This window comes from Camelus bactrianus, chromosome 18 (genome assembly GCF_048773025.1).
Source record: "Camelus bactrianus isolate YW-2024 breed Bactrian camel chromosome 18, ASM4877302v1, whole genome shotgun sequence".
Classification (NCBI taxonomy): domain Eukaryota; kingdom Metazoa; phylum Chordata; class Mammalia; order Artiodactyla; family Camelidae; genus Camelus; species Camelus bactrianus.
The window spans coordinates 7,850,991-7,877,180 of NC_133556.1; the positions used below are offsets into that span (position 1 = coordinate 7,850,991).

General features: G+C 46.8%; 1 protein-coding gene across 3 annotated transcripts in view; it reads right to left on the bottom strand.

Moving 5' to 3' along the window:
- The window catches only part of POR (cytochrome p450 oxidoreductase), a 52,846-nt gene that overhangs the window by 20,360 nt on the left and 6,296 nt on the right, over nt 1-26,190 (bottom strand). For all 3 annotated transcript variants that reach the window (XM_074345879.1, XM_074345882.1, XM_074345880.1), the window contains exon 2: nt 1,718-1,909. In XM_074345879.1, coding sequence (XP_074201980.1) covers nt 1,718-1,896 — 179 coding nt within the window. In that variant the 5' untranslated portion in view covers nt 1,897-1,909. The remainder of the gene's footprint in view (nt 1-1,717; nt 1,910-26,190) is intronic.

A 26,190-nucleotide genomic window follows, 5' to 3' on the forward strand; every position in this document is an offset into this window, starting at 1 on the left:
CTACTTTCCCACCACAGGAGGGTACCTGCTGCACCCCAGCTGCAACAGGCTGGACTCCAGCTCACCGGCCCAGCCTCCCAGCCTCCCTCTGGCCCTCTGCTGGCAGAGCCCTCGAAGCCTCGGCGTGTGGCCCCACCTCCCGTCGCACACCTTCCTGATCTCTCCCAAGGGGGATTCCTTCTTAAGAGTTCCCAGAGCCTGTGTCTCCTGGCTGCCTGGCCTCCCCCTCCACAATGAACAGGGAGGCCGCTCACCCTGCTGGGCTGGCACTGCTGTTGCATGCAGAGAGGCCCAGATTAGATAAATGCACGTGGAAACATTTCACAAATCATTTTTAAAAATTACCTTTCAACATCCTGACTTCTTAGCTTCTTTAATGTAAAGGCCAACTTTGCACACCTGCGTATTGCTGGGTACAAAATACTTTCTGATGCAAACACTGAACAGCTACCACGTGGCAAGCCCAGTGCCAGGTGACATCAGAAAGATCACCCCATTTAATACCCACAAGCCCCATGAGGGCAGGGTTACTGCCTCCATTCAGGGTTACTGATCTCCGGGGAGGGGAGAGGGGCTGGAGGTTGATTTAATCCCCAGCGGCCAATGATTTAATCAATTACACCTACGTTAACGGCACCTCCATAAAAACCCCAAAGGATGGGGTTTGGAGAGTTTCACGGTTGCTGGACACATGGAGATGCAGGGAGGATGGCACCCTCAGTGGGCATGGAAGCTCCACATCCCTTCCCTACACCTTGTCCGATGCATCTCTTCCACTGGGCTATTCCTGAGCTGTGCCCCTTATAATAAACTGGTCATCTAGTAAGCAGCATGTTTTCCTGAGTTCTGTGAGCCACTCTGGCAAGTTAATCAAACCTGAGGAGGGGTGATGGGAACCTCTGATTTAGCTGGTCAGTGACACCTGGACTTGTGATTGTTGTCTGAAGAGGGTGGTGGGTGGTCTCGTGGGACTGAGCCCTTAACCTGGGGGATCTGATGCTAACTCCAGGGAGATAGTGTCAGACCCACCTGGTGTCCGGAGATTTGGAGAATTACTTGTGGAGTCTTCCTCACACACCTGGTCACAGAAGTGCTCGGGGTGAGGACTGAGTTTTCCTCATATGCTGTCACTCCCCAGAGCTCTAAGCTCCAGGTTGCTCTCCTCATTTACAAAGAGAAATGAGCAAGTGTTAGGTGACAGGGACATATTAGCACCAAATGCGACTCTCTCCTTGTCAGTGATGAAAAGGACTGAAAGGATTGTGCCAAGAAGCGACCTGGCCCGGTGGACAGAGCCTCTGTGAGCCCATCTGCTCACAAAACGGAAAGATCTGGGGTCTGGAGTGAGGTATCGCGTGTGTGCCGGCTCCAGCTCTGCCTGGTGCTGACGACCTTTAAAGGGCCGACCCTTCCCTGCCCTGAGCGTCGGGTTACCTATCTGTACCTGGTGCCTTCTACTCTGAACGGGTGCTGTGAAGCCTCAATGAGAACCAGGTACCAAAGGACCTTGAACACAGCGAGGTGCGGTGTAAACATAAGGGACTGCCGAGGTAGACCCGCAGCAGGGTCCACCAAAGAGGCAAACCCCCAGGCTCAGCCCAGCTGCAAGGGACCCCGCGTCGCCCAGCCGGCTCGCTCCTGCCCGAGGCCCAAGCACGGCACTGTTGGGACAGCAGAGACGGACAGGCTCGAGAGGGGCCTGGGTGGTGTCACTTACATGGGCTGAATTTTGGTGAACTCAGGGATTTCTTCTTTTTTCTTCCTGAAGAAGAACCAGTAGGTCAGGAGACCCACAATGAGAGAAAACAGGATCATGTCCATTGTGCTGAAGAGGGACACCTCTTCCGTCACTGTCTCAGCCGCAGTGGCACCGGCATCCACGCTGGAGTCCCCCATGTTGACTGCGAAACTGTCGGGAGAGAGAAATGACAGACGTCAGCAGGGAAGAGCAGGGTCCGCCTCAGGACTCTTGGGGAATCTCCTGAAGGCTTTGGTCCTGGCCTCATGCCCCAGGGGCCGCAGCAACCGGCAGAGGACCGGGGACCGGGGCTGCCGGTTCAGCAAGGCCCCCGTTAGGACGCAGCTACAGCCTTGGCCTGGAACTAAATTAGCATGTGGCCCTCTGGCATCAGCGCAGCCCTGCTGTACCTGGGCTGGAGCTAGGACTGGGCCCCCCAAGAACACAGAGAATGGAAGCCACAGACTCCCAGTACTAGCATCCCCTATCCCCTCTAGGGCCCAGTAGAGGGGGAGCTTCCACATGAGAGGGGCCACTTCACAGCAAATCCTTTCCCCTGCTGTGCGGCCAGCCTGGGATGCCCCAACCTCTGCACATTTCAAAGGTCTTCAGGACTGGCCCTTGGACAGCTCCCGGGAAGTAACCTGTGAGCCCTTGGAATGTGCCACCTGAAAAGAGTGTCTCCATATATCTGACACCTTGGGTCATATAGATCCATGCTAATGGTCTGATTTAGGGGAACACCCAGGGCTCTGAATCCCATCATACTGGTCTGACCTCTGGGGTGCTGGAGACTGCATCAGTGAGCTGAGACCCATGGGTGCCCCATGCCTACAAGGTTGATTCCCAATAAACACCCTGGACACCAAGGCTTGTGTGGGCTTCCCTGGTGGGGAACACTTCATACACGTTGCCACAAGTGGTTACCGGGAGAATTGAGCGCTGCTGTCTCACTCCCCTGGCAGAGGACAACTGGAAGCTTGTGCCTCCTTCCTCCGGGACTCTGTCCTATGGAGTCTTTTCCTTTGCTGATTTCAGTTTGTTTCCTTCTGCCATAATAAACCATAACTGGGAGTAAAGTAGCTTATCTGAGTCCTATGAGTCCTGCTGACTTGCTGACCCAGAGGGTGGTCCTGGGGAGCCCCCACCACACCAGCCTAGTTAGTCCCCTTGAAAGAACTGCTCACTGGTCCTCCCACCATGGGAACCTGGCAGGTATCAGATTTGGTCTGAGTCAATGAAGGCTGAGCTGAGAGTCCCTGAAACCCCAGCGGTGCACTCCTGCCTCTCATCACTGGCTCGGCCCTGGAATCTGCATCAGGCCCTTTTGCAATCACTGTTCTCGCCATGTGGGCTGCTCTCATTGCAGCCATGGCCCCAGACTTGGTCAGAAACATCTTAGTCAGAGCTCAGCCACTCAGGCAATGGGAGATTACCAAATATCTGACTTCCGTTAGCTGTCACTTCCTCCAGGAAACCACAGGGCAGGCCCCTGCAGCTAGGACTTTATCCCAGCATCTGAGGGCTCGGGGCATTGGCCCTACCATCCTGTGCAACCTGCCAGGAATGGGCAGTTCAGGATGGGTCCTCAAGCCTGGCTCTCTGCTTCGTGATCAATAGGAGGTGCTCTCTGAATGGCTGAGTTCCTGACTGAGATCATCCCAACTTATCCTTTTAGACACCTGAACATTAAAGGACAAACTTAACTCTAGTGCCCAGAGAATACTGTTTATATTTAACTATTAACCTAAAGACACATTTAATATTTATTGAACTTAAGTCACGTCCTTATGTCTAACTCTGACTGTGTCATCTGTCACAAGCCTTCTTCCATGGAAACAGAGACATGGGACCTTGTCCCACAGAATTAGGGGCCCAGATGGAAGCAGCTGGGGGTGCTGCTCAGGGTCAATGTTCTGACACGGGAGGGCCCAGCTGGTGCCCCTCACAACAAGGCAGTCAGTGAACACCGCTCCTGTCTGACTTGGGCCGCCCGGCACCCTTACTGTACTGACTGGGCACCAATGCCCACCAGGCTAAGTGACTCTTTCTTGACCACACAGCTCAGAAGAGAAAGCTCAGCCCTGGAGGAGGAGTCTAAGGTGCTGGTGCTGCACAGGGAAGGGCTGTATGTCGGCCTTCACACGACCCCATTCTTCCCCTATTCTCTCTAACAACGTGAGGCTCAAGCCACCAGGCCCTGCAACGGACACCTAACGGGCTGTTCTCTGCACAGTAGCAGAGGGAGCCTTTCAAAAAGTAACTCAGACCACGTTACCTCCCTAATCAAAACCCTCAAAGGCTTCATGTCACACTCAGCACAGAATCTAAAGTCCTTACCTGGTTGATATGCCCCAGTCGGTCTGGCCCCTGGATACCACTCCCACCACGTTTCTCACTATCTCTCCTTTCCTCACACTCACCGGTCACACTGGCCTCCTTTACTCAAGCCTCTAGGCCTGCTTGTGCCTCACGGCCTTTGCACATGTTAACACAGCTATCTGGATGCTCTTCTAGCTATCTACAGGGTTCTCTCCCTCACTTCATTCAGGTCTCCACACAGAACTCGCCATCTCAGGGCGACTTGGCCTCAAGGCAGTATCTGGTCACTCTCCCTGCCCTTCCCCCATCACAGCCCTGATCACTAGCTGATGTTATGTTACACATTCCCCGCTGACTATCTCTCTGACTACGTGGTTAGCCCACAAGGGCAGATAAGGAGCATCCAACAGCAACTTGTTGAATAAGTGAGCACAGGATTCTAGCGCAGCTGGGCTGGCAAAGCGCAGCACACAAATCACAGCGGTTTTCTAATCTGAAAAGCACAACATGGGCACGTGATTATGACAGTCTGAGGCTACGTCCACTAGTCCCCACTCTCCCTCTGTCTCGAACACCTGCACTTGCTGCTTCCTGCCGCCTCTCAGGCCTCTCTCTTCGAGCCCAGAGTCGGACCCCACGACTTCCTGCCCCGCCGCGGAGACAACCAGGCGCTGGCTACTGGGAGCGTGCCTGACTCCCTGCAGCAGGTCCTGAGGCCCCCGGCATTCAGACCTGGGTCTCAACAGATCCAAGAATGTCCCCAGCAGCTCTGACTCAGGCATGAAATGTCAGACAGAAAGAGCTGCAGAGGGGCTCTGGGAGGGACCCTGGCCATCATCTTCTCAACAACGGAGAGTCAGAAGCTCCAAGGGATAAGCAGCTCACCTGTGATAAGACTAGAAAGGGGCGCCAGCTTCCTGGGGGGGGCTGCGCTCAGTACCCAGCTAAGTGGGGGGACCAAGCGGACATGTGTCTCCCCCCTGCTCTGTGTGAGCTCCTGAAGGAAGGACAGTCCCAGAGGCACCTCTGTATCTGCCACGTGGTGGGAAGGTAGGACTGGCAGGCTGGCAAAGGAGGGCATCAACCTGGGAGGGAACACCTTAACCTTACACTACCCACTGGGATTCCCAGTAGGATCCAGAGCAGCACGCCTCCGGGCTGAAGCCCTGAAAAGCTGTTAAACCATTATTTCGACCTCACTTAAACCCCCATCACACACAAACACGCCCACCAGTCTCTCCAGGCTGTGTCTCCATCCCTGCTCAGGGCACTCACATGTGCTGGGGCTGCTCTTCCCCTACCTGCTTCCTGCTCAGCCTTCAGACCTCAGCTCGACCGTCACTTCCGGGGGTCACACTTTTCTGGCACATAATCTAGTGCTTGATAACGCCCCGTGGAATGAATGAAGGGAGCCAGCGAATTCAACACGGAGCACAGGATGTGAAAGATGCATGAACCAAACACGAAGCATGCACAATGAAAAGAACTTTGAGGCTGGGAGTGTGCGCACATGGTAATCCTCCAGGACACACGTTTCCAAACTTTCTCAACTCACGGAGCCCTGGCAACTCAGTAAAATTTTCATGGTATCCCTAGGCCAAGAGAAACACCTAACAGATGCAGTTAGGTAGTGACCAGATCCAACCACTGAAAACCCAGCTTTGCAAAGACACAAAGTATCAGAAGGAATGTCAAAGATCTCACGTTGATACTGAGAAGCACCCCAAGTGGCAGTAAGGTGGACAGATGTGGACTCTCCCTCAGCACCTCTGAGCGTCGGCTATGGTGCCCTGAGGGACAACTCTGCCACTAACTGGGCAAACTGCTTACTGGCAGCAGGCTTTTATATCCTTCTCCGTAAAGTCAGGGTATGGAAAAAGGGGGTGCATTGAAAGACCAGCCAAGAAGGTCTCCCCCTCCCCAAAGAGAGCAGATATGATCTGATCTTTTACTATAAATTAGGTCTGTGTGTAACTTTTCATTTTTATCATAAATGACAACGTGCATCCGGAAAAGGGCGCAGATAGACAGACAGGCGCTATTCCTCTTGAATTTCATCACTGGCCAGTTCCCACTGATGTCGAAGGCCAAGGACATCACCTCCAGGGCCCGCACCGGATTCAGCAGGCAGCCCGATTTGTGCAGCTGAGCAGGCTGTACAAATTGCTGGCCACCCAGGGCCGAGGGCATGGAGGGGGTTTGGTCAGCTCTGAAAGGGCAACCAAGGCAAGGACAAAAGGGCCCTTTCTCCATCTGACTGTTTACAACACTGGAGTGTAAAGTCCTCCTCCAGGAAATGTCTGCAGCTTTGCCTTTGCTGTACGTAACTTCTGGTCAGTAAATGACTGATCATCAGAGCCGGCACTGACATCACAGGGAGCTGGTTACAGATGCAGCAACAGAAAGGAAGGAAGCTAGCAAGAGATTCAGGTGGCCCCTTCAGCATGCACAAGGCCCAGGCAAACAGTCGCTGTCACCTCCAGGAAGCCCAGATGACCCTCCGCCCCCAGCAGCAGTGCGAGCAGAGTCTGCTCAGGGTCACAAAACTCTGCCAACGTTCAGTGGCTTCAGGACGAGGGAAAAGCCACAGGGAAACCAAGCCTGCTCTTGTCTCGCAGTTCATCCTCCAGAGCCTGAGATGCCCAGGGAAAAAGGCCTCCCCTGGTGGCCTACTCGACAGTGCTGCTCAAAAGAGCAGCTGGTACAGATTCCCCAGTGGTGAGCGTGTCCACAGAGCTGATCATTCAAAGTGAGACAAGACTGGTGTGGCTTTCTTTGGGTTTATTCTACTTGGAGTTCACTCAGCTTCTTGACTCGGTAGGTTTGGGAATTTTTTAGTCATTATTTCTTCAAATAGTTTCTCAGCCCTACCCTCTTTCTCCTCTCCTTTTGGGACCATGACAACATAAATGTGTTTTGTTATTAGTTCCACAAGTCCCTGGGCTCTGTTCAGTTTTAGTGATCCAGTTTCTCTCTGTGGTTTAGACTGGGTAAGTTCTACTCTTCTGTCTTCAAGTTTACTGGAGATTTCCTCTGTTGTCTCCATTCTGCTGTGGTGCCTGCCATCCACTGGGTTTTGTTTTTATTTCATCTTTTTGTTACAGTATTTTTCAGTTCTAAGATGTCTGTTTGGCTCTTCTTTATATCTTGTATGACTGTCTTCTCACTCAAGTTGAGACGTTCCCAGTTCTTAGTATGGTGAGTGATTTTTTTACTGTATCCTGAACATTTTGAGTATTATAACACTCTAAATCTTATTTAAATTCTCTCTTCTGTCAGACCTCCTCTGCCATCACACTGGTGGGGGATGGAGGGTGCCAACGCATTGCTGTCATTTGCAGGCATATCCCAATAGGCACAGCACAGTGGGGAGGCCAGGCGGAGGGGGAAATGGAGCTTTAAGGAAGAAGATAAGACGGTCCAGTCAGTCAAAGAAGGGTCACCAGGGGTCAACCTCTGAACTGAGTCGAGAAAAATGGCCAGAGTCCAACAGTCAGACAAGGAAGGTAAGAGAAGTTCCAGATAGAGGAAGCATGTGCCAAGACATAAACCACAAAAGAGCAGTAGTTACAGGATCGGGTGTGACTCAGGAGAGCTATGACAGGATACTTTTGTGTGTGGGGGTCTAAGGGTGGCAGGGAAGAGATGAGCCTTTTCAAAGAGACCAAGATCCATGTGCGAAGGGCCCAGGAGCCCTCTGCGTGTCTAAGGTCTTAGGGCCCTGGGCAGCGGTGATTACAAGGCGAGGGTGTGGCATGATTAGAAGTACATCATAGGGCGGTAACCCTGAACAGTGCCTGCACCCACATTATCAGTACAGTCACGGAGCCGTGACCAAGACATCCGAGACTAGAACATGCTCTGGCCAATGTACCATAGCAGATGCCCAAATGCCCCAGCTGACAACCTTTCCCCCACTTAACAGGGCATATTATAGGTGGGATCTGGAAACACATGACTGGCACTGTGTCTGATGCAATGATGTGAAAGAGGAAGGCATCCAGCGGAGCTGGATCTGTGAAAGTGTGACTTGGAGAGAAGAGCTAGCATTACTCAGCACAAATGTTGCTGACAAAGCCCCAGAGGGGCTGATCGCCCAAACTGCTGCCTGTCATGGACAGCCACGCGGGCTTGTTTCTGTCAGCCTCCCCAGGGCTTTGGCCACCTGGACTGAACAATACATACTCTGGGACATTCTGAGAGTATAACTTAGTAGCATGACTGAAAGTTTGCACCAGGCAAGTTCCTGGCACAGAGCTCCTAAAACTCTTGTAATTTCCTATGTGATAAGAGCATCAGGAGCATCTTCTGTTCGAATGCAACTCTGGGTGGGATGGGCTGGTTACCATGACGACCACGCCATGATGAGAAGCTTGGAGTTTTCAGTACCTGCCCCAACTCTGTTCTCGAAAGAGGGGAGAGGGGCTGGAAATGGAGTTAATAATGGAGTTGATCATACCTATGTGAGGAAGCCTCCATAAAATCCAGAAGTACGGAGCTCAGAGAGCTTCCAGGTTGGGACCACATCTATGTTCTAAGATGTGACCCTAACGCTACGGGGACAGAAGCTCCTGGGCTCAGGATCCTCCCAGACCTCACCCATGTATCTTTTCATTATATTTTTTGATGAACTGATAAACATAAGTAAATGTTTTCCCAAGTTCTGTGAGCTGCTCTAACAGATTAATCAAACCCAAGGAGGGGGTTGTGGGAACCCCCATTTACAGCCAATCGGTCAGAAGCACAGGTTGACAACCTGGTCTTGTGACTGGCATCTGCAGTGGGGGTAGGGGGAGCAGTCTTGCGGGACTGAGCCCTTAACCTGTGGGATCTGACCATATCTCCATGTAGATAGTGTCAGGACTGAGTTAAATTGTAGGATACTAGCTGGTGTCACAGAGAATTGCTTGGTGGGGGAAACCCCACACACCCAGGGTCAGAAATGCTGTCAGGGTGGTAGCAGCGTGAGAGTAAAGGAGAGACCCAGGAGGAAGGACCAGGCTTTCCTAACATGAGTTCATAGGGCTCACCCTCTGACCACGTCTTTGCCTTCATTAGCCTTGGATATGAATGTGGGAAAGAGAAGCTCCAAGCTGGAGGACCCGCCTTGGTTTACTTAAGTTCTGGGCAGAGCTGTTCTGAAGTCTGCTCCTGCCTCCAGTGCATCAGCGGGAATAAGGGGTGACAGTCTGATGAGAGAGAATTCGAACCCCCCAGCTCCGGCAGGGCCTGTTACCGTTCACCCGGCTCATCCACACAGCAAGCCTGCGGCACAGATGCTGCAGCCGCCTCCCTTTCACAGAGAAGGGGATGGGATGGGCCGGAGCCAACAGGGCCTCCCCAAAGTGAATCTGTACTAAGGACCCATTAACAGAGCTACAAATGGGCTCCGCGGTCAGCATCAAAGACAAACTGGAAGACAATCAGAAAGGGTCCCCAGGATGGTGTGGTCCCCAAAACATGTCACATGAGAAGCTTACTGTAAAGGAACAAGAGAGGTTTACCCTAAAGAGAAGGAGATTCAGAGGCAGCTGACTCCTTTATAAGGTTGTCAAAAAACAGGAGGGGGGAGGCCCCAAAGTGTAGAAGTGGGGCCTGGTGACAGAGGATAGAGACTCACACACTTCCCCAGAAGAACTTTCCGACAAAGGTGCTTAAAAGTGAAATGAGCTGTTATGAGCCACAGCCCCGCATCACTGGAGATGGGTCAACAGAAGGCTAGGTGCACTGGGTTTCATGACCCCAGGGGCCTGGGACATAGACCCGCCAAATTAATGCTCAGTGAGCTGAACCGGCTGATTGGTGACAACACCGGGAGGAAAATCCCTGGTCTCTGACCTGAGTTAATACTGCACCACTAATTCCTGGACCTTCTTTCACTGAGCCCTTTGAAATACACACAGACACAGACACACACTCAGACACACACTCCTACTTCACATTGGACAAGAGCTATGGAAAACAAAGGCAGACAGTGACACAGTGATACGTGGTCCAGGGCACATCCTAAGGACTCGGGAAAAGAGGAAGAGAAACGGGGAGGCTCAGGGCAGACTCTGAAAAAGGCAGGAAAGGGGGAAGCTCTAACTACTTTGGTTAAGAAACTGGTTCCAAGAACACTCTGTGCTTCCAGCAGAGCCGGGCTTTCAGCCTTAACGAGGAGCATGTTCAGGGGTAAATGAGTCTACAGGCCCCCCAAGCACACCATCCCCACGTCTGCGTTATGTCTTTGAGAACCCAACTCAGTCTGCGCGGATGCAAGGTACTGCTCCCTGATGGCACCTCACTGCTCCTTCCGGCCCCGAGAGGGAGGGCTCGGTACCTGTAAACTGAGGCCCAGGGGAGAAGGAATGCCTGCCTCAGGCCTCCCAATCGGGAACCACGACAGTCCTTTGTGCCGAGCGATCCCAGCCTCTGCCGGTACAGCCTCCAGTGACAGGGGCTCACCCCCTCGCATCCCAGGCTGACTCTGCTCCAGTGTTTCTCTTAAAGGACAAAAAAGGTCAGGCCAGAGGCCATCTACCCACATCGCTATTTTCTCTCTAGAGCCTCCCATCATTTTTTCCATATCTGAATACCTTACACACACCTACATACACTCATACAAAAAGCAGATAAAATGTACTCTATTTTGTAAAACAGTTTTTCACGTTGCTAGAGGATCCTTTATAGTGATATTTTCTTTGGCTGTGGGACAGGCCACTGATCTTATTTGATTACTTTCCTGTTCTGCAGTTACTAAATTATAATTGATCATTTAAATATATATGGGCACCAGGAAGAAAAGATGAGAACACCATGGCCTGGCTGTGCACACGTGCACGATCTGGTCAAGGAAACACAGAAGACACTGCGGTCAAATGTGAGAAATGCTATGAAATAAACGTTGACAAAGTGCTGTGGGAACTGAGGGGAGGAGAAGCGAGCGGGAGCCCCAGAGAAGCTCGGGAACACTCCACACGCAGGCAATTTTGGCAGAGTTGGTTCAGATTTCTCACTGTGAGTAACAGATGCATGGGTGACCACTATAAGCAGGCACCAGGGCTGGGCCCTTCTGTGGTGCATGTCAGTGTCTCAGCCGTTTCACCCTGGAGTTACTACTATCTCCTTCTAAGGATGACATCAGTGCTCAGGGGGGTTTAGGTGGTTTGCCTGAGGTCACACCGCTGGTGAGTGGTGGAGCTTGAATTAAAACGTGTGTCTGTTTCTGAGGTCCATCTGATCTCCTCCTTAAATAATATTAAGGAAAGCATCTTTAAACAAAAAGCTTTCTCTTAAAAAAAAATCCTCAAATTCTCGACTCCATTTGAATTTTTGTAACTCTTAATACATACATTGCCTTCAAATAGATCAGCCTCAAGCAGATTGATCAGGAAGAAAAGACATAAATCACTGATACAGGGAAATGAAAAGGGGGCCATCATTAGAGTCTACAGACATTAAAAGGGTAACATGGGAAATTAGGAACAACTTTACATCAACATTTGATAACTTAGAGGAAATGGACAAATTTCTTAACACAAATCATCAGAGCTCACCCAAGAAAAATAGATAAGCTGAAGAGTTCCCTGAAATAATTCAAATTAGTAGTTAAAACCTTCACCAAAAGTGGATTCCAGGAGCAGACAGCTTCAGTGGCAAATTCTGCTAAATGCTTAAAGAAGAAATTATACCAATTTGGCACAAATTTTTTCAGAAAATAGAATACTTCCCAACTCTTTTATGAGGCCTGTATTATCCCGATACCAAAACCAGGCAGAGACGGTACAAAAAAGACTACAGACTAACACACCTCATGAACACAGATGCAAAAATCTTCTAAAATATTAGGAAATCAAATTGAACAATATGTAAAAAGGATACTATGTCATGATCAAGTGGTGTTTTCTCCAGAATTCAAGGTTAGTTCAATATCCAAATATCAATGTAATCCTCTATATAACAGGCTTTAAAAAACTCACGTGACCATCAGTAGATGGAGAAACGGCACCTGACAAAATTCAATATCCATTCATGATGAAAAAACTCAGTAAACTAGGAATAACAGGGAACTTCTTCAACCTGACAGAGTCATGGACTGTCATTATAATAATAGGACCCACTTCACTGGGTTATTGTGAGGATTAAACAAGCTGAGCTCGTAAAGGGTTTAGAACTGTGCCTAGCACAGAGTATGTACTGTAATAAATGTAGCTGTTACTACCGGGAAGAATTCTGAATGACAAGAAGTAAACAACAGCAAAAAGTATTAAGTACCCATGGCCATGCACAAGAATGAATTACTGCATGCAGTAACACGAATAGATCGCACAGACATAATGCTGAACCAGGGAGGCTGAACACAGGAGTAACTTATTGTACAATTCCACTGAAAGCTGAAGCTCAAGAACCAGCAAAAGCAATCTACGGTGACAGAGGTCAGAACAGTGGCTACCTTTGGGTCAAGGATCATGAATGGAGGAGGAGACATAACGGAAGCTTTGACATGCTGACAAGGTACAGTATTTTATCTGGGGCGGTAGTTACAGGGAAGTTTATGTAAAAAGTCATCAAGCTGTTCATTAAAGATTGCACACTTTACTATATGTAAGTTACACTGCAAAATAAGTATCTTCAATACAACAGCATGTGTCCTCTGGTCCCCGTGATGTGAAAATAACTTACTTGTGTATATGTGTAAGCTGATTGTGAAAGGATCACCAAAATATTGTCTCAGAGGTGAGATTCTAATTTTTTCCACTTTACTTTTAACATATTATTTGCTTCTTTTAAAATAATTACTGTGTTAGATAAACAACAAGTTTAATCTGTATAGCACAGGGAATTACATTCAATATCTTATAGTAACTTATGGTGAAAAGGAACATGAAAACGAATATATGTATGTTTCTATATGACTGAAGCATTGTGCTGTACACCAGAAATAGACACAACATTGTAAACTGACATACGTCAATAAAAATATTAAAAATAAATAAATAAATAAATAATAGGTGTTATTTACATAATGAGAAATTTTTTTAAAAATTGGGGGGGAGGTAATTAGGTTTTTATTTATTTATTTATTTATTTATTTAGTGGAGGTGCTGGGGATTGAACCCAGGACCTTGTGCATGCCAGGCACACACTCTACCCCTAGGCTTTCCCCTCCCCCTAGAAAAATATTTTTAAAGTTGTTTTCTTAAGAGGAAAAAAATTCCCAGACCCTTGGGTCTGGTAACTCTCTTCTTGGACTGTGCTTCTCACTGAGCCCAGCACTGCTTGTCCCAGCCCCAAACTGTATGCTTATGTTTTCAGTTCCAATGGAATGCTATGCAGAAGTTAAAAAATAATTATATGGAACTAATGGTACTCTCATAGAAAGACTGCCAAGATATATTAAAAAAGAAAGTTACATTCTCTTTATGAAATCATTAATGCAATAGAAGAAAAATTATATATTTCTACAGAAAAATGATCCAGGAGGATGTATACACAATAGAGATTTCCTCTAGGAAATGCCTAGAATACGAAAGGGGTGGTGGGGGTCTAAAGGCACCTTGGCTTTGCCTGTCCTTTACAACGAGATAATTGGTATTCATGTGTTAATTCTGAAATTAAATACATGGGGGCTGGATTTCTTGCTGCTGAAGAAGGGAGGTACAAATATGGAAGAGCGACTGGGGAATGAACACTGTGGGCTGGACTGAAACTGGAGGTATCAGTATACACAACGGTTTCTTACTGTATAAAGAGAGATCTAGAAACGTGTATGTACTTGTGTGTATTTCCTAATTTTGTCTGTTGAGAGGGCTTAGAAGTAATGATCCTCCAGAAGCAAGGAGTCATCCAGCACCAGGTCTTGATTTCTAAACACTATTCTCCATCAAAAGGAACCAGGACCCCTTGGGGAAATGGCTGACTCAAGAAGAAGGGCAGGGAAAGTAGTGGTGAACCTGGGTCTCTTTGCTGTGCCCAAGAGTAAGGGCTTGAAGAATGACAGGGACATGTTTAAAGGACATAGGAGTCTACCACCGGGGAAATCTGAGACCATTTGAACATCAAAATAAACACCATTAGCGACAGATTATAACCCACAGGATAAAAGAATAGCGCCAGAGTCAACACTGATACAAATAAACAAAAGGGTGAGAAGGGAAAGTTCTTCCTTAGAGCAGAATGCCAGCTAATAAATGTAGAAGGAATGGAGGACTTAGAAAATCACCAATTGGCAATCCCCACAGTAATAACTGTTTCAGACAAGAATCATGAATGCTAAAACGTCAGGGGTGAAAGTGTGATGAGAAACTCATTGATTACATACAGAGAAACAGAAATTCATGGTGGAGAACCTGGCTGATGCCACTGTAACCAAGGGATCTAAGTCCAAGACTGGAACAAAGAGACATCACCTGCCAACTAACACGGCGCTCTAAGGACAAAATACCGTTTCTGTGATATCCTGCCAAAAAACATATAATCTGAATCTTATCATGAAGAAACATCAGACAAATCCACACCGAGGGGCATTCTATAAAGAGATGGTCTGACTTTTTGAGAAATGTCAAGGTAATGAAAGATAAAGAGAGACTGGAGGATTAATCCAGATCAAAGGGAACTAAAGAGTGGTTACAGCTAAATGCAATCTTGGACCGGAGGTGGTGGGGGAGGATTTTTCTTTTGCTATAAAATACACTAGTGGCAAATCTGAATAAATGCTATGATTAGACAATGTAGTATATCAATGTTAATTTCCTGATTGATTATTACACTATGGCAATGTAAGAAAACGTCCTTGAATTTCTGAAAAGAAGTACTGAAGTACTTTGGAGTAAATGAGCACCATATGTGCAACTTATTTTCAAAGAGGTCAGGAAAAAACATGATTAAAAAAATACAGAGACAAATGTTGGCGAGGATGTGGAGAAAAGAGAACTCTGGTGCACTGCTGGTGGGAATGAAAATTGGTGCAACCACTAGGGAAAACAGTAATGGAGGTTCCTTAAAAAATTAAAAACAGAAATACCGTATGATCCAACAATACCACTTTTGGGTATTTTTCCAAAGAAAATAAAAACACTAAAAAAAATATGTTCACCCCTATGTTCACTGTAGCATTATTTACAATAGCCAAGATATGAAAGCAAAATAAAACGCCCATCGATAGGTAAATGGATACAGAAGATGTGGTATATATACAATGGAATATTACTCAGCCTTGAGAAAGAATGAAGTCTTGCCATTTGTGACAACATAGATGGGCCAAGCGGGTACTATACTGAGTGAAGTTAAGTCAGATAGATAAAAACAAACATCATATGATTTCACTTATATGTGGAATCTATAGAACAAAACAGAAATACTCACAACCAGGTAGTTGCCAGAGGGGAGGGGCATGGGGAGATGAATGAAATAATGGAGGGAAATTAAGAGGAACCAATTTCCAGTAACAAAATAAATGAGTCGTGGAGATGAAATATACAGCATGGGGAATAAAGCCAACATTACAATTGTGTATGGTGACAGATGGTAACTAGGCTTACCATGGTGATCATTTTGTAATGTAATTTGAAACATCAAATCATTATGTTGTGTACCCAGAATTAATATAGAGTTGTAGGTCAGTTACACTTCAATTTTTAAAAAGAGCGAGAGGGACAGAGAAAGTGATAAAGTAAACATGGTAACATGTTAACAATTGAGGAATCTGCTTAAAGAGTATTCAAAAATTCTTTGCATTATTTTTGTAACTTTTCTGTAAATCTGAAACTATTTCAAAATAAAAAGTTAAAAAATAAATACATGCTTATTAAAGAAAATATGCTAAATTTAAAAACAAAGTTGGGGGTGGGTATAGCTCCATGGTACAGCGCATGCTTAACATGCATGAAGTCCTGAGTTCAGTCCCCAGTACTTCTACCAAAACCAAACCAAACCAAACCAAACAAACCCCACAAAGTTAAAGAAAACATAACCCAAACACCTATTTGTTTTTGTCCTAGCTGTTTTATGTGTATATCATAAAACATATTTATTTTCAATATTACTTGTTTTATACTACATATAATTTTGTCCCACTTTTTTCATTTATTAAATAGTGCACATTATAAAATCTCAAATGTTCTTCCAGTCTATGACTGCAGAGTGGTTTATTCAGTATCTTCACTATTACAAACAATGCCATGATAAACATGATTGATATTGTTTCAAGATAAGCTTTTGTGCACCTCTGATTATTTTCTGAAAATAGAGTTTCTGAATATATCTCAAAAATATTTACAAATCAAAGGGAATAATTATTTTAAGGCTTTTGACTCACTGTCAAATCATTTTCCAAAAAGCAATTTATTTTCAACATTTCTCTACAGCTTTTCCTCCACAAGACATAACTGCTAACCCGGGGTGGAGGGAGCAACTCCACAAAGCACTGTGTCCAGAGCAGCCTGGGAGGGAAACAAGGCAGGAATAGGCCCTACATACAAGAATCAGTAAGGAGTCCAGGGACGCCACGAAGTCTGTGCCCCAGAGAGGAGGACAGAGGGAAAACTGGAGAGATGGGTGAGGTGCTCACTACCATGGAAACCACTCCTGGTAGACGAGACCCTCTGTGGCATTCGGGGGAAAGGTGTGCAGTGGGGGTGCTGGCCCAGGGTGACAACCACATACCAACCTGGGGACCACAGCCTGGGGACACACCAGTGCCACCTCTCAGCTCTCCACCTGCTGCGAGTCACTCACTACATACCCTTCTGTCCCTGGAGCCCTTGTCGGTGTGAAAGCTGCTGGGGCAGGGAGTGGGTGACTCAGACAGCAGGACCAGAGTCCTGAGAAAGTACGAATAATCATTTATACACAATCTGTCTGAAAACAGTTCATGTGTTTAAATGCCGTATGCCGTGATATTTACGCACTCACACGTGCACAAATCTTAAAATCTCTGAGCCTCAGTATCTTCATGTGTAAAACCAGGATAATATTACTACCTCCTAGGGGCTGATGCTGAAATTCTATGAGACAACAGATGTGGCCGGAGTGATACCTGCAAAAAGAGAAAAGTTGTTAACTGGTGCTCTGTCTTGTGCTTTGTGTTCTGGGTCTGCTGAAACTAGGAGGGTGCAAGGAATCCGGTCTAGGTGACTCCCCAGAGCCCCTGGATTTCCTTAAGAGTTTAGAGAAACATGATCTGGAGACACCCAAAAGTTCTGGACAAATCTGATCTTCTCGGAAGGGAAAGGGTCTGTATGAGGACTAGAACTCCCCGCGTCTGTCCCATCCCGCCTCCTTTCTGCAGGCACGTACAGTGACCAAGGGTGTTACTCTCAGCTTTTGTTACAAGACGAGGTCTGAGTATGCTCATTCCCCATTCATGTCATCACTCAGGAGAATGGTGCTCTTGTTGAAATCTGAAATTTCTTGGGCAAAAAATCCATACGCAGGGTTCAGAAGAGGTTTGTTTGTGATCTCAAGCCCAGAAGATGAGTTCACTCTTGAAACGGCAGTGAACATGTACCAAATTCAGCTGCTTGGATTCAGCAAGCCACAGCAGCTAAATAAAAGATATCAGAAAAATTTTGGATGGTATCTATGTTTTTGAAAAAGGACAAGTTCAGCAGGCTGACGAATAAGATCTACGTTATCCAGCTACAGAAACAGCAAGATGCCAGATCATTCCTCAGACTTCTTTGTGATATTTTCACAACACAACAACAAAAGCTGTGTGTCAGTTTGGAGGGCTGGGGGTAGGGGGAGGGGAAGCCAGGGATGGGGCATGAAAAGCAACAGATGAGCCTGGAACATCCTGTGGTGCTATAAATGAAGGAAATGCTCCGGGAAAGATGGGGCTATCAAAAGAACCAGGAGACAACGTGAAGGAGTTCCTAGTGGCTAAAGCTAGAACAATTTCAACAACCAAATAATGATATTATTGGGTTGGGGGGAGGTAGTCATTTTCAAGTTTTTTTTTTTAAAAAAATTGTGGTAAAGTACACATAATGTAAAATTTGCCATTTTACCATTTAAAGGTGCAGTAAGTGCATTCAAAATATTGCACAACCATCATCACAATCTAGTCCAGACGTTTTCTATCATCTGCCCCAAAAAACACTGTACCCATTAAGCAGTCATTCCTCATGGCTCAGCCCCTGCAACCACTAACCTACTTTCTGTCTCTGTGAATTTGTCTATTATGGACAATTCATATCAATGGAATCATACAATAAGTGGTCCTTTGTGACTGGCTTCTTTCACACAGCATGAGGTGTTTAATGTTCATCCATGCTGTAGCCTGCATCAGCTTTTTTGGTGGAATAACATTCCTTTTTATGGCAGAACTAACATTCCACTGTGTGGATATACCACATTTTATTTACCCATTCATTAGATGATAGATATTTAGGTTGTTTCTACTTTTTGGCTATTATAAATAATGCTGCTGCATTCACATACAGGTATTTGTTTGAGTACCTGCTTTCAATTCTTCTGGGTACAGACCTAGAAATGGAATTGCTGGGTCATATGGGAATTCCATGCTTGATGTAGTGAGGAAATGCCAACCCAGCTTCCACAGCAAAAGCACCCCTTTACATTCCCACCAGCAACGTACCAGGGTTCCAATTTCTCCACATTCTCACCAATATTAATGTGCTTGTTGCCTATTTGTATCTCTTTGGAAAAATATCTATTCAGGTCCTTTATTCATTTTTTAATTGGGTTGTTTCTTGTTGAGTTATGAGTTTTGACCTTTGAGTTATGAGTTATGATATTTGACCTTAATCAAATATATAATTTGCAAATACTTTCTCCCATTATGTGAGCTGTCTTTTCACTCTCTTGGTTGTGTCCTTCGATGCATAAAAAGTTTTTAATTTTTGACAAAGTCTATGTCTTAGCTTGGGCCGTTATAACAAATAGCAGAGACTAGGTAGCTTAAAACAACAAGTATTTCTCCTAGTTTGGAGGCTGGGAAGTCCGAGTTCAAGGCCCCAGTAGTAGATCCAGTGTCTGGTGAGAGCCCCCTACCTGGCCTATAGACAACTGCTTCCTCGAACAGGCACATGGCAGAGGGCAGAGAGGAAGCAAGCTCTTAGAGGTCTCTTCTGACAAGGGCACTAATCCCATTCACAAGGGTTCCACCCTCATGACCCAATTACCAACCAAAGTTCCCACCTAATACCATCATATTGGGGATTAGGATTTCAACATGTAAATTTTAGGGGGACACAAACATTCAGTCCATAATAGCCCAATTTATGTTTCTTTTCTTTCATTGCTTGTGATTTTTGTGTCATATCTAAGAAACTACTGCCAAATCCAAGGTCATGAAGATTAACCCCTAAGTTTTTTTTTTTAACTTTTTATTTTGGGGAGGGAAGGTAACTAGGTTATTTTTCGAGGAGGTACTGGGGATTGAACCCAGGACCTTGTATATGCTAAGCATGCACTCTACCACTTGAGCTATACCCTCCCCCTTAACCTCCATGTTTTATTGTAAGAGTTTTATAGTTTTAGCTCTTACATTTACATCTTTGATCCATCCTGAGTTGATTTTTGTATATAGCATGAGATAAGGGTCCAGCTTCACTCTTTTGCATATGGATGGATATCCAGTTTTCCCAGCACTATTTTTTCGCTATTGAATGGCCTTGGCACCCTTGTCAAGAATCAATTAGCCATATATGTATGAATTAGGTTCTGGAGTCTCAATCCTATTCCATTGACCCAGTCATTGTCTGTCCTTACAATGGTACCACACTGTCTTAATTACTATAGCTTAAAAGTAAGCTTTGAAATCAGTAAATATGAGTCTTCCAATTTTGTTCTTTTTCAAGATTGTTTTGGTTATTTGGGTTCCCTGCAATTCCATAAGAATTTTAGAATAAGCTTTTCCATTTGTGCATAAAAAGTTCTTGGGATTTCTATGAAGACTGCATTATATCTGTGCATTGTTGCTTTGGGGTGGGGGGTTGTTAAGTCTTCTTTAGTTCCTTTCAGAGATGTTTTGAAGTTTTCAGTGTAAAAGTCTTACCCCTCCTTGTTTAAATGTATTCCTAAGTATTTAATTCTTTTTGATGCCACTGTCAATGAAATTGTTTTTTAATTTCCTCTTTGGATTGCTCACTGCTAGTGGAGCTATGGATTTTTAACCATAGAACAAATAACTATCCCTGAGTCCAGATATAAATAATGAAATAATAAACGGGAGAGAAAGAACAACTCCTCCTCACAGTAGAAGTCCAACTAATAAATGCAGAAGGAAAGAGGAAAATAGAGAGTTATCGTCTGACAAATACCACAGTAAGAACTGCGGCAGGTAAGATCCGCCAATGGACGTGCTGAAATTAGTGAGCACGAAGTCCCCGGGGGTGGGGGCCGGCGGGGGGAGACTGGAGTTACACAGTCTCAAAGGATCTCCCCCAAGATACTTACTACAAAGGGAAAAGTCGAAACTTCACAGCAGAGAAACCCTGCAGTCACCACCCTCACCAAGAGGTCCAGTTAGACATCACCAGCAGTCAACCTCCGAAGACAAGGCACTGAGAAGGACACACCACCAATTATGAGGTGTTCTTGCCACAAATGCGTAACCTCGCTCCAATCACAAGGCAGCATCAGTCAAACCCAAACTGAAGGACATTCAACAGGATAACTGACCAGCTCTCCAAAAGCATCAAGGTAATCAGAGGGGAGTGAACTGGCACGGACTGGAGGGGACTGAGACAGGACAACTCAATGCAAGGCGGGTCCTGGATGGGGCTGTGGGGCAGAGAGAAGACATGGGCGGAAAGACCTAGTAAAGTTCTAATAAGGGATGGAGTTTAGTCCAGGGGTTGGCCAGCTATGGTCAGCAGGCCAAGCCCAGCCTGCTAACTATTTCTGAAAACAAATTTTTACTGGGACACAGTCACGCTCATTCATTCACAGATGACCTATGCTGCTTTCTTCCTAAAACCAGAGTCAGGTAGTTGTGACAGAGATCTTAGGGCCCACAAAGCCTAAAGTATTGACTATCTGCTTTTTAATTTTTTTAATTAATGATATTGTGCCAGTCTTATTTGCCTGTTCTTGATCATTTTATTATAATTTTGTAAGATGTGATGATCAGGGGAAGCTGAGTGAGAAACTTAAGGAAACTCTTTGTACCATTTTTGCAACTTTTATGTAAGTCAAAACTTGGTTTAAAAATTAAAATTTTTTTTTTTTAAAAAGCCCGTAGCATCCTTATGTGAGGCCTTCCCATCAAGCTCCCCTGACACACCTTACACGCTGCTGCATGTTCTGCATCACTGTTTTCCCTCCTAAGGATGGTCCTTCCTTTTTGTAGCCACTGAAGCTCCATCTTCACAAATTAACTCAAGTGCCGCTTTCTACATAAAACCTCCTCTCCCTGCCTCATATTCACGCTCGGTGGCAGCATCTGCCTTGGGTTCCAGTCTGTTACGTCCACATCTGCTTCTCTCACCTGGTTATGAACGTGTGAGGATTAAGAATCATGTCTTATTCAACTTTGTGCTTCTCTGGCCAGTGCTGAATAGAGGTCCGATGACCTGGATTCCTCAAAACCTCCAAGAAACAAGGGTGAGTGCCCTTGGGTCTCCAAAAACAGGCACAGAGAACTGGAGGAGAAAGGCCTGCGAGGTCCTAATCAGTACTGTGTGCGCAGCCTGCTCACGAAGCAGAAGGCGAGTGAGGGGAACCAGCATCAACCCCACACCTGCCATGTGCAAGCATCATTTGATACAAGCTCTTACTTTTGATTCTCACAGTAAGCCTATTTAGATAAATATTAAGTCACCCATTTTACAGACACAGACTCAAAGACTGAAGGAACCAGAAAATTACAGAAGATCCCACAGCCAGCAACTCAAAGAAGGAGATTTAAGGGCCGTCGTGCAAGACCCTCTCCGTTACATCCTGTTGCAACCCTAGCCATCACTGGCTACCTGCTGAAGAGGACAGGGGGTCGCCCAACTCCTGGTTCACAATGTCACAATGGTCTCAGCTGGTCCTCATGCTGGTTGGTCACCCCGGATTCAGCCCACAGTAGGCTGTGTCACTCAGCAAAGATACAGGCGCTTTGCCAGAAAGTGAGGACCAGGAAGCCACACGAGGCTCCTCTGGGCAGTACCTCTGCACCCAGAGATGTGGGCATCCACTTTCCGAGGGGTCAGATTTTATCATGAGGTCAGGCCAGGATGTCGTCATGCTTGGGCCTCAGATGACATGGTTTTGATTCCCAGCTCTGCAGTCGCCTTGACATCAGGCCACAGCCACGTATTAAAGGCCAGTGACAATCAAACATGTATCGAGCACCCGCTGAAGGTCATCTCTGTGATCTCAGCCCACAGGGTCACACCATGCTTTAAACTGTAGGATTCGGGAGTGGGGTTATTAAAAGTTCACAACAGCATGAATGAGCAGGTACGAATCAGACCCTATGGTGACAGATGACTATCTTACGGTGTCTGTAGAAGCATCCACAATTATTACACCATTTACAAGACTGCATAGCGCAATAAATCACTAGCGGATGAGAGCTTTTTATTGCCCGACTACATTCTCTCTGGGATAGGATGTCAGCTGCCCTGACATCAGACCATGCTGTTACTCGAGACAGGGACACTTGGTCCCTCGAGATGCTCTTTGAGGCTGAGTTTAATGTTCCCTCTGATGGACAGGGCTGCGCACTCAGCTGCGGCAAGCAGTGGGAACACGCTCGAGGTCCAGTGCAAAGGCTGTGGCTCCCCGTTAGAAATGACGCCCACATCACCCAGCACACCAGCGGGAGGGGCCACAAGGACATTTCTCCAGGCCACAGTGCTGGGAAAAGGCGTCCTCCTTTAAGCACAGACTTCCACCCCAAGTGACAGGGTACATAAGTGACACAACGTCCAGGGGAGGCCAGGTGCCTCTTCTGGGTTCTGGGCCTCCATAAGGGGACTCAGTGGTTCACGCAGCATTTTTCTTGGGACGCCACTGTCTTCACCCATCACCTGCAGGGTTGCTGTGATGGGGAGGAGACTGGGGAGGATCAGCCCCAGCCCCTAAATGTGTGTCAGGCCAGAAGTGACACACATCACTCCCACTCGCAGGCCATTAGCTGAGGTTAACTTCAAGAGGGCGAAGGAATGGGGGGGGGCGGGGCGGGGACACAGAAACACGCCGTGAGCAGTAAAGACGTCTGCCGCAGGTATGCAGAACTCGCTCGAGGTGATGGGACTCGGTAGCAGAACTAGTGGGGGTCAAGCTGCTCAGGGACTTGTGACTGACAAATCGGAGTTTTACAAACTGAGATATAATTCACAGCCCCAGAATTCGCCATTTTAAAGTGTACGATTCAGGGGCAGGGTAATAGCTCAGTAGTAGAGCGCATGCTTAGCATGCCCTGGGTTCAAGCCCCAGCACCTCCATTAAAAAATGTTTAAAAAGTATACAACCCAGCGGTTTTCGGTAGATTCACCCATTGTGAGAGCAGCACCACCAGCTGATACCAGAACATTTTCATCACCCCGCCCCCCACAGGAAATCTTCGTACCCACCAGCAGCCACGCGCCATTCCTGATGTGCTTTCCCGTCTTTGCTCTGGATGTCAGGAAACTCTAGAGAAATCTAAACAGCCCTAGCAGCCACACACTACCCTTATCCCGGGGTCCCCACCTCCCCCCATCATTTTCTAGTTGCCTTATCTATTTTTTTCTTAATAAATACTAATTGTACCAACAATTACCATGAATTAAGTATCTGCACTCTGACTTTCTACGATTCCATTTCCTCCTCACAGCAATGCCCCGAGGTGCAGGAGCCGTCACTAGCAGAGGTTAGAGTCTTGTCCAAAGTCGGGGAACTGACAAGTGTTAGAACCCGGATTCAAACACAGACCAGCTGGTGTCAGAGCCCCTTTGTCGCCCTCTTGCATGCCCACACAACATTTTTAGACCAAGGCAAAGCTGTAGATAGAAGTTGCTTCACTGCATGACCTGGGGTTCAGCTGGCAGGTAACACCCTGACTACACCATCAGGTGACAGCATTGCTCAAAATTAAAGAAGCCCTGGTGTCACAGAAGGGGCTGGTGTCTGGCTGGAGGTCCCTGGTGTTTCTGTAGCCCTGGTGCTCAAGAGGCCTGGCAAGACACAGTGCTCAGTATTACACTTGCTGGGTGACTGAACCCACAAACGCTCCCGGCTCTCTCCCACTCCACACTTGATGGTGCAGTATGCTGGCCCTTCAGCCAGAAGCATTTAAACAGAACCAAGGCTGCCTTCTGAGAACTCTTGGCTCTGCCTACGGTCACCCACTAGGGGGCAAGAAGCCAAGCCAGGCTTTTCAACTTTCACGGCCAAATAGCAGACATTTCAGTGGACAGGAGGTTGAGAAGCTCAGGACCTCCACTGTGGACTGCCCGCCTCCCACCTCCGGCAAAGGGTCTCCCCCACTCACTCTCCCAGAATCTCCTGCTTGACCCCTGCCTGGTAAAATACATTGCTCTGAGTCTATCCTCTTGTCCCATCCTTCAAAGATCTGCCCTTACAGCATGAGAAGGGAGCCTGCAGGTCTCTGCCTCTACCCCAGGGGGTCCCCAAAAGCATGACCTGTGGTCATATTCCTGTTCTTTAGAACATTCCCTCCACCCTGGCCTAAGCCACCCTCATCTCGTCCACACACAAGGGCAGTCCTGGTGCCTCAAAGAGGGCCTGGCACATGCAAACACCTGGTGGGAAAAGAGGCTGCTGCCACTACCTCATTCAATGACCCTCACATGAAGCCCCAGGGAAAAGCGCTTGTGATAAACCGATCTGCTCCCTTTTGTGATAAACCAATCTGCTCCCTTTTTCCAGTCACATTTGCTGTGCAAGCCCATTCTTCTTTCCTTACCTTCCAGGAAGCTCTGAGCTGATTCTGTCCTCCATCACGATGGCTTCCCTTGACTGTTTTTTGGTACAAATACCTGCCTCCCTGAGTCCTTCTCTCAACTGCTAGTTCTTTCTGTGGTTTTTTATTTTGCTGAGGAGAGTGTGGGGCCTTGAAATTGAACAAACCTAAAATAAAACCCAGCTGAGCCATGAACAAGAACATGGGCCTTGTAGGCAAAAAGACCTTGGTTCAAACCCCAGATATGCTCCTGACACCACGGGACCCGGGGCACATACATTCCTTATCACTCAGCCTCGGTCCCCTTGCCGACCAGCCTCCCAGTGTTATGCTCATCACATGAGATGGAAAACACCCGACACAACAGACACTCCAAGGTTAGACGAGATCCCTTTAATTCATTTCATTAGAATTTTTTAAATAAACAAATTTATTCATGTGTTTCACATCCAGGTAACTGATCTAGAAATATCCAGAAAGACTTAGAATACTATGATGGGGGGTGGGGGGGGGGAACGAGTACATAGGTTCTTCCTCTTCAATTAAAAAATAATTAATCATTGAATAAACTATCCATTTCAGGAGGAACTTGAAACATTTAAAATTTCATACCTAGATGGACAACTAAAACCCTACTAAAAGTTCATACTGCATCTTAGAATAATCTTAAAAAATACAGATCAGACCCAACACTGGCATCTCCATCAATACGCAGGAGAAAGCTCCGCAGTACACCTGGGAGAGAGGAGCCACAGCCATTCATCCATCCGCTTATCCCTCCACTCACCCAGTTAGTATTTTTTGAGGGCCTACCTCATCCCTGGCCCTGTTCTGGGCACTGGCTTACACTCGGAAACGATGGGGAGGTCCCCTGTCCTCACCCAATTCACTGTCTATTCCAGCCACATTGCCATGAGGGAGGGAGGAGACTCCTTTTATTATAAATCACTTCCACATCCTTGATGGAAGCAGATGGAGAAGAGGAAATATAAACAGAAAACAAGACAGTGAGAGCGACTGTAAATTCTTGAGCAAAGGCAGGGCTTCGAGATCAGTCTAGCCATGGTACCATGGACAGATCACGAGCAGAGCTGGGGAAGAGCGTGGAGGAACTACGGACGGACTCGGGGGAGGCCAATTCGAGGGCTGGCATAGCGGGAAATGACAGCGGCCATGAGACCACAGCAGTAGAAAGAGATTCAAAGAGTAAAAACTGTCAGGACTGTGTGGGGGCGGAAACCCAGGAAGAAGAAGGGAAAATGTCTTTCGTCCTTACAGCTGCAGG